At 36.8% G+C, this 9386-nt stretch overlaps 1 protein-coding gene and 1 long non-coding RNA gene across 2 annotated transcripts in view; both read right to left on the bottom strand.

Annotated features, from left to right (window-relative positions):
- Positions 1-281: 281 nt before the first annotated feature.
- Positions 282-4937, bottom strand: LOC122065737. Its single transcript, XR_006136094.1, has 2 exons — positions 4503-4937; positions 282-657 (listed from the first exon to the last, which is right to left on the bottom strand). It is a non-coding gene; the product is annotated as an uncharacterized LOC122065737 (long non-coding RNA).
- A 3010-nt stretch (positions 4938-7947) lies between these two features.
- LOC122065742 (alpha-(1,4)-fucosyltransferase-like) overlaps positions 7948-9386 on the bottom strand; it is a 16616-nt gene continuing 15177 nt past the window's right edge. Inside the window, exons 2-3 of the mRNA XM_042629592.1 lie at positions 9090-9263; positions 7948-8916 (exon numbers count right to left, since the gene is read on the bottom strand). Of these exons, the coding sequence (XP_042485526.1) occupies positions 8347-8916; positions 9090-9263 (744 nt within the window). The 3' untranslated portion in view covers positions 7948-8346. The remainder of the gene's footprint in view (positions 8917-9089; positions 9264-9386) is intronic.

Raw genomic sequence — 9386 nt, forward strand, 5'->3', positions numbered from 1 at the left:
AGTTTGATGTAACTAAGTTCTATGTTAAGTAAGGAACTATGTTGTGTACTGAATTATGTTATGTAATAGAATATGTTGTGTATGTGGCAATGTCTTGGAAATCTTAACAGCATTTTGGCATGATTTTGGTAGAATTTTGGCAAGATTTTGATAGCATTTTGGCATTATTTTGGAAGAATTTTGGCATTATTTTGGCAGAATTTCGGCAGCATTTCATCACTTAACCTGTATAATCCAAAAATATGACCTAGAAATTGAGACAATACTAAACATTCCACACATCTATAAACATTTCACTAAAAAGTCAAACAAGGTTTACACATCCATAAGAACATCAAACCCAAAAAGAGTAGTACAAGTATTGTCTTAAACATCAAACCCATCAACCAAGAAAAAGTTTTCATTAACATTACAAACATTCACTATTGACCATCTAATCTAATTAAATCTTCATTACATTCTATCTCTATTGCATTCCACTCCCCCAATAGCTGTCTTCTTCCTCTGTTCCCTTGCTTTCATTTTGGCTTCCTTAGCTTGTAGTTGTGCATTAACCTTGGATTGCATACTCAACTCAATGGTCATTGTAGAAGTTGCTGATCTGGTCATTCTTTGAGAATTGCTTATATCAGATTGACTTCCAAGCTGCTCATTTCTCTACATAAACATGAGTAGCTATTAGTCAACTGCAACAAATGGATAAGAACACTAAATTTTCAGAATATTTAAAACATGTCACTGAAAACTTGGCATGATTTTGCTTTCTGTTTCACTAGAGGTCCTATAAATCTTCTCTTGTTGTGGCCTTCCTAGTTGAATCTACTACACTTGGCAGCTACTGATCTTTTTCTCCGTTGGCCAGGTGGGACTTCATCAGTTTCCTTCTTCCTATTGGTATGTGGTCTCCCTGGAAGTCTCTTGATTGCTGGAGGCTGTACAATACCAATTCTGTTTTCTTCACTTATCTCTTGTAGTCCAAGCAATGGATAGATCATACCCTCATAAGCTGTCAAGTATGTTTTTATGCTATAGTACTCATGATAGTAATTGTATAAGCTTTCGTTTTTACTAAAATGCAGGTTGTTGCATGCTTACAGAGTAATCTAGTACCTTCCCATACTCTACAACCACAGGTTTGATTTTTCAAATCAACCACATATATAACTTCCTTCAGTATCAGTGACCTCAAACTCATGTATTCCAGCGGCTTGGACCACACATCCTCTTGATTGTGTTTGGGTCAAATCCAACATTGCCTTTATTCTTGGGGTGACCTTCCCATTATATGTGCAACCCAACTGATATCTCTTATACATTACATCCATCAACTGCTTCCGTATCTCATCAACTATGAGTAGGACAGGCTTGCTCCTAAAAGGTACAATCCACTAATTAAAGCATTCAACCATGTTATTTGTGATATGGTCGCTCTTGCACCCAAAGTCAAATGCATGCCTAGCCCACATGTCAATTTTGACTTTGTTCAACTAATCGTATGCTTCTTTGTTAATTGATTTTATCTCTGACATTGCCTTTTCAAACAAAAATGCAGTGGAAGCCCTAGATGCTGACCAAAAATATCTTCTAAGTAACACACTTGGAAACTTGACTCTGAAATTTTGGTACATATGTCTACTGCAGCATCTATGGTGACAGCCTGGAAATATGTCATTGATGGCTTCATGTAGTCCCTACACATTAGCAAATTAAAAAGACTAAGTGCACAAAAAAGTAGGAATGTGTCCTATAGTTATAAGTACATATGCATATAGATTAGAAGGTAACCCACCTTTTGTCTATCTGACATAAATGTAATGGAAAATTTCTCCTCCGCAATGTGAAGACAACTATATAAGTGTGTCAAAAAGAAAACTCAACTTTCCTTGCATTCAACATCCACAATACCATATGTCATAGGGAACAGCCCTTTGTTGCCATCAACAGAGACTGCAGCTAGTAGTACCCCTCCATACATCCCTTTTAGGTGGCAACCATCAAGACCTATGAATGTACTACAGCCTTTCACAAAACTATCAATGCATGCCTTGAAAGTAATGAACAATCTTTTGAAGACGGAAGGGTCTGACATTTTCTCTCTCTGATGGAGTTGTAGTGTGAATAACTTCCAGCATTTCTTTGTAGCAGAAATTCTCCATAATTAGGTAGCTTGGTGAATGTCTTAGAATGGCTACCTTCATTGAATTCAGCTTCATGTTTTTTTGCTCTATACATTGTCATATAAGGGATTTGAACATGAAAATATTCTTTAAAATATGCAACCATTGCATCCACTTTCATATCTAGGTCTGCCTTTAATTGAGAAGCAACGTGTCAGGCTATCCAAGTAGAAGTAATATCCTTGTTTCGTTCAACCCTCGCACAAGAATAATCCGTGCATAAAAACTTAATCATGTAGGTTACTTCTTCATTTGCTGCAGGTGAAGTGTGGATCCTCCATGTACACCCCTGTGCTGCACACAAAGCCATCACTCTTGACTTCTCATTCTTGGTTCTCAACAGTTCAAAACCTTCTTGAATGGCATAATCTTTAAGAACAGCCCTGGAATGATTCACATTATCAAACAACATCTCTTTCTCTAGTTTTATCCTATCCCCATAGGAAGCATTCTCATCCTTACAGAATGGCGCATAGTAGTCATCATCACTATAGTCAAATAATGCTTTATTGTTATCTTGGCTGCAACTCTTGTACCATCCATTCTATCAACATGACCATCAACACCATCAATGTTTTCCTTTTCATCATTCGTTTCACTCTCATCTTCTGAAAGAGAATTCCAATCAACATCACTTGCACTTGAAACATCGAGTATGACTTCATCAATACTCTTAGTAACTGTCTTACTACTATTATTCCCATCATTCCCATCATCCATATCAACAATTCCATGCATGACTTCGTCAGTACTCTTACCAACTGTCTTACTACCATCATTCACATTATTCACATCATTCCCATTAACAATACTATTACTTGCATCAATACTAACTGAATCAGTCATGTTTCTCCTACTGTTATGTCCACCACTAGTTGAAGCCCTATAGGTACCACCACCCCTTCTTACTTTGTGCTTTATCCTATGGCCACCAGATGTCTGAATTTGTTGCACAACACTTCCAAAATCACATTGACTTTGCAGTACATCAATTCCACTGCCATGATGATTCTACATCACATCATCACCAAAGCCACATTATCTTTGTTGGACATGCCTATCAACATTCTCCCATTTGACTAGTCCACCAGGGAAACCATTCACTGTGTACAAGGAGCTTGGATTGTCATCCCAGTGAAGATCGTATACGTACAAATTTATGCAATCAGCATTTTGATGCAATCTAAACATGCCAATGAACCTACATCCTCATCCACTTCCATCTTCTAGTTGGAAGGACGTATGCACTTCATTTTAAATGTGACAGTATGTCCTACTGGTACATATCTGATAATTGTGCTATAAATATCACATACCATATCCTGATAATAGTACTCATCCAGAACAACTGGGGTTAGTGCAGAAGTATTCAAGTCGTAATGGTAATATATGATAACTCTAATTTTCATTGAATGATGAATGATTCTGATGAAAAAAACACAACATGTTACATAAACATAAATGATCCAAAGCATTCAAGAATATCAATAAACGAATCCCTAACTAGATCAAACAATAGTCATGCATAAACCCAGAGCTATATAAAGCATTCAAGCATTCTAACCAACTCAACATGCTTCCCACTTAACAGAAAATTCTAATCTTCTCCTAATTTTAATCTAACTCATAAAAGGGAATTCCACATAGCTGGCTACCTAGTCAGACTACCATTCCAAAACATTAAGATGTAAATTTTTTTTTTCTTTAGTTCAAAAACTGTTAAGATAACAGTTATGCAGGACAACATGGGTTTCATTCAATTTTGAAAAATATTTCAAAACCTATGAATGATACAAAATTGTCTATGTCAATGCAATCCATTGATACAAACTCCATATGTAAATGCAAATTCCATTGAAAAAGGTACAAAATCCATATGTAAATGCAATCCATTGATATTGCCAAATCAAATCCATATATGTAAATGCATTCCTTTGATATTGCCTAATCCATATCTGTGTGTTTGTGAGAAAAATGATTAAAATCTCCATTGATACTGCCAAACCATAGTGCAAGCTCTACAAAGCAAACAAAGACTTTGAAGGAGCAGCAAAAAAGGCTTCAACCCAATCGCAAAACAAAGATGTAAAAATGGAATGCACAGAATCAACCAATTACATTTTCAATGGCCCACCTAAAATTCAACTAAAAAAAAAAAAACCAATTACATATCAGCACAGAAGCATGAAGGAGTAATAATGCAAATGGAAGCCCTACTTAAGAAGCTGAAGGAGCACACATTGAAATGGAATCCTTATCACCCAAATCGTTGGACTGTAAGAAGAGATGTAAGGAAAAAGATAATAAGGGGTCGATTTCACTTACTAGCCTTGGAGTAATCGATCTTCAGGACTTCAACCCAATCGCAGAATAGAGTGGCGGAAATCTAGAATAGAGAGGTGGAAATCTGGAACCTAAACGCGATTTCAGAGATGGGAGTTATCAATCTTCAAGACTTCAACAATGGCGACGCAGAATCGATCATGAAAACCCTAACTCCTTCCGATTTTAGATTTCAGAACCATAAATCGCAAGTTCAAAACCCCTAACTCTCCCAATCGGTTAATGGTTTCTCAAGGAAGAAGATGAGAATAAGGGTCGATCTTCAAGACTTCAATAATGGCCACGCGGAATCGATCGCCAAAACCCTAACTCTCTCTGATTTCAGATTTCAGAACTATAAATCGTAAGTTCAAAAACCCTAATTCTCCCAATCGGTTAAAGGTTTCTCAAGGAAGAAGATGAGAATAAGGGTTCATGGAAAATAGGTCATCTCCATTGGATCAAGGGTATTTTGGGGTTTAAAGAAATTTTGTAACACATGATTCCTCACCTAACGGTTTCTCACTCACGGTCAGGGTATGGTTGATAGAATCTACAACTTAAGAGGGAAAAATTTATAATTACAAACCTCTCAGGGGAGGGTTGTGTAATAAATGAAACATTCAGGGGAGGGGAGTGAAATTTTGACTGTACAGTGATGTAAGGTTCCATAAGAGTGAATTTTGTATCGTATATGATAAGAGTAAAGAGAGGCTATTCTCTCTACGATATCATTATGGAGAAAGTCTCATATACCGTGGGTGGAGGAAAAGTACACTCATCTATGTGGACTTGCGGTTGTGATTAGAGATCATTCTAGCCGGAGTTGTTTAGCAAAACCTGAACCCACGACTTCCTCTTGTATTCTTCTTGGTGAAGCTATGGCAATGTGATTTGGAATCTTAGAAGCATTGTCAAACTTCATAGAACGATTATTGTGCAAATAGATTGCAAAGAACTCTGGTCTTACGTCTCAAACTCATCTGATATTATTTTTGCAGTAGCGGAACTTGTGATAGATAATCTTACCTTTGTCCACTTATTTTGAAGATTGTAAGTTCCAATTTGTTCCTTGGGAGATGAACAACATTGCTGATTCTCTAACAAAGAACGCCTTGTTAGTGACGTGTGTGTCGGTTTGGCTCAATTCCTTCCATGATTGACAAAACATGTATCCCAGCAACTATGAGTTTGTCGCGTTTGAATGAATAAGTATTTTTTCTAACGAAGGCTAAATATGTATATTGAAGAAAATTTTATAAATATATGGTCTAGCGTACACGTAAAATGGAAAGTCTTTCAATTATGGTAGAGTAATTAATTTAAAATCTAACCAAATATGGTAATTAATTTTTTGGAAAGAGTTCTCTGAGCAAGGGACATAGGGAGAATGCACCAACAAAGACAACATGTGACAAAACAACATTGTACATAGGAGGGCAATGAGGTCAAAGACACAGAGACACTAGCGTACTTTCCCCGATGACCCATAGAATCTTTTCCGTTAAATTTATAAATGAATTCTTTATGGAATAAAGGTTCTTAAATAACCCAATGGAGTAGCGCAGTTGGTGAGCAACGAACTTGGTACGAGCCGTAAACTCGGACGTCCTAAGTTCGACTCCCACTAGGCACACCTTGGGCCACTCACACAGGGGTGTTTAGTGCTCTTCATTGCTTTCAGTAAAAGTTGAATGGTTCTCATTCAACCCAAAAAAAAACAGTTCTTAAATTGCACAACCTAGAGAAATTTTATATTTGGTAGATCTATTTATGTCATGTGGATGGATGATGTAGTTAATCTGACCATTAAATGTCTAGAGAATGAATGGTTGGTCCAACGTTTAGGAATTCTATTGTTCTTTCCTTCTCATTCCTTGCAATGACTGTACTTCCTCAGGGAACTTTAAGCCCGGGTGAGTATCTATGACATTCTTTAGTTGTTATAGTTGTTTTTCTTTCTCTTTTAATCGTCATAAGTAACTACAGTCAGGTGTTCTTTAAATTGCTATAGTCGTTTTTCTTTCTCTTTTAATATAACAAGTAACCACAGCCATTTCTTTAGCTGTTTTGTAGTTTTTCTTTCTCTTTTAATGATCACAAGTAACTATGTATATTTTTTGTATTTTCTGAACAGCCAAAAAATTTGTTTAGGACCCATATTTTTGTTCTTCTTCATCTTCTAAACATTTATGAAAATTTTGGTGAGTTATTGGGGCTTCTGATCCATGTGTGGTCTTGTGCCCTAGTCCCAAGATTGTTCCCCACATTGAAAATTTGTTCTTGTAAGCTTATGCCATGTGCCTTGAGGCTTAAGCATCACTTTTAGACAATTAACAAAGTTTAATTAGTATACAATTTAAAGTAACTATCTCAACCAGGGATTCTTGAAAATGAGATTGTCTAATGACCTTGATTACAGATCTTTTGATGGCAGGGTTTATTGGAATGGCATTGTCTTATGGCCTTCCATTAAACTGTCTACTTGTTCACTCTATTCAAAACCAATGTGCACTAGCAAATTATATGGTTTCTATAGAAAGGCTATTCCAATACATGTATAAACCTAACGAGCTTTCTTTTACCAAATCCTTATTACATTGTAGTAGGTTTAGTGATTGATTCTGTTGGTAGTGGATATATTGCACGTGAGTGGCTATTGGTTCATTGTGGTCGTGGGCTCTTTGCTTGTGCATTGAACCACTATATACAGATACATCTGGCTCGAGTTGTGATTTGTTTATCTAGTTTTCAATGTGAAGTTTGTGTGTTGTGTATCTAATTTTCAATGTAGAGTTGTGTGTTGATTACATAGTTATTAATGCGAAGTTGTATGTTCGAGTTGTTACTTTCATGCTTAGCTGTGCTGTCAAGATTCATAATCTCATTCCTCCTTTCATAAAAATAGGTTAGGTGATGGATTGTCTTAGTGGTAGACGTAATGCATATAGGGAGTTTTGGCTTGATTGATCCATATAGTACGTCAGGTAGACAGTTAGTACCTTATTATAATCTATTTTATAAACATATGACTGATTTGTAGCAGTGTGTTAGATTGAAAGCCGGCACTTATTATAATTAGCCATAACTCGTCAATCTTTTTGCATGGATCTCTATACTTATTCTTGCTTGGAATCTCCATGTAAAGACCCTATTAAATCGGGATAAAGTTTTGAATGTTATTATTATTATTGTTTTATTTTATCAGGTAGAAAACTTCATTTTGCGCTGAATTTGACATGTAAGCACAGACCTTCATGGGTAGAGTTAATCCACGAAATTTCAATCCATCGGAAATTGTCATGTGGCACAAGTGTTCTAAAAATTCCTATCGTTGTACAGCCGGAATGACCCTCTCCTTAATTTTTCGAGTTAAATTCAAAGAATTTTATAATGATGGACAAATAGATAAAAAGAAATGCCACAATTGATCATAATGAATTTGATCTTACAATAAAAGAAGTCTGGAAAAAAATTCCACTAAAATTCCTGACAGTCAGTTTTCCGTGTATACATTTTAAGATAACCAATTACTACAATACAACCAACTCAGCCTTGTTCCAACTAAATGGATCCATGACTTGGCTACATGGATATGATCAAAGACAATAAAAGAAAAGTAAAATTAAAGTAAAAAAAAAATTAAAAAAAAAGAATACAACACAAAATATTAGTAAAATCTCAACTAAATGGGATCGGCTCCATGAATTCATGCCCATTCAATCAGATCTCTTTGAGGTCATACTTAAGACAAGACCTTAACTATGCATGTCCCTCTGATTACCACAATACCAATAGAACAAAAGAAGTAACATCCCACAAGGATGGAACAAAGAGACCAGAACTTTCATAGTGTTCTATAATTTCTACCACCCTTTCTACTTACAAGTTCACACAGTCGGCATGGTAGTGTGTCGAGGCTTGCCGCACGGGTCTTCCCATAGTTACCTAATACTCCACACCGCCTCCAAGCATGATACTCTGCATAGGCAACTGGGTCATCCGCAACTGCCTTCACGTGGGAAGCCAATTCCTCCATGGAGCTGAACTTATTCCCATCTATAATTGAATGTGGAGGGACAAAGTCCCACACGTTTGGAGCGCCAAAGTAGATGGGGACTGCACCTGAATCTAGGGCATAAAATAGCTTCTCTGTTACATAGCTCTCAGTCATGGTATTCTCAATTGCAAGAACAAACTTGTAGTGTGACATGGCACAGTGTAGATGATCCCACCATTTTGGAGCAGAGTTGACATCATTTGCACAATCAGGGTAGAGATCAAGTGCCACATCCAGGCCTCCCACATTGTTCAGGCACTTGCCAAATGAGTGGTAAGGCAGCAATTTGAGAAGACTCTGGGCAAGGTTGTTTCTGTGAGAAAGGCACCTTGATGAAGACCAGTAAACAAGTGTGTCCTGAGGGGGTCAACAGGATGATACTGTGAGGACAAATCTTCAAAACAAAACTGACAAGAATGTAATAATAAAGGGGTCATAAAATAGGCCATTGCGCTTAGCATAATGCCACCTCACGTACACAATAAAATCATCAGGAAAATATACAAGAACAGGGAAAAAGAAAAGTTTACATTGTTCTTGTAAGTGGACAGGCGATAATTTCGATTGTCATGGAACAGGGCACTAGCATAAGTTGACTGTACATCATCATCAGCGTGATAACTAATATAAATATCCTCATGGCCAGACCGTTTCCTCCCAGCCTCGAGATCCATATATACCCGAAGTGGATCACCTTTTCGCCTCTAGCCAAAACACGAGTTCCAATGAAAAAGAGTAAGCAGAAGGAAAAAATACATAGTACAAAGAAGAACGATGACAATGCCCAAGTGATGTGAAGTAAATTCAAAACAAAAAACCTACTGACA

The sequence above is a fragment of the Macadamia integrifolia genome, unplaced genomic scaffold (genome assembly GCF_013358625.1).
Source record: "Macadamia integrifolia cultivar HAES 741 unplaced genomic scaffold, SCU_Mint_v3 scaffold2108, whole genome shotgun sequence".
In the NCBI taxonomy this organism is placed as follows: Eukaryota; Viridiplantae; Streptophyta; class Magnoliopsida; order Proteales; family Proteaceae; genus Macadamia; species Macadamia integrifolia.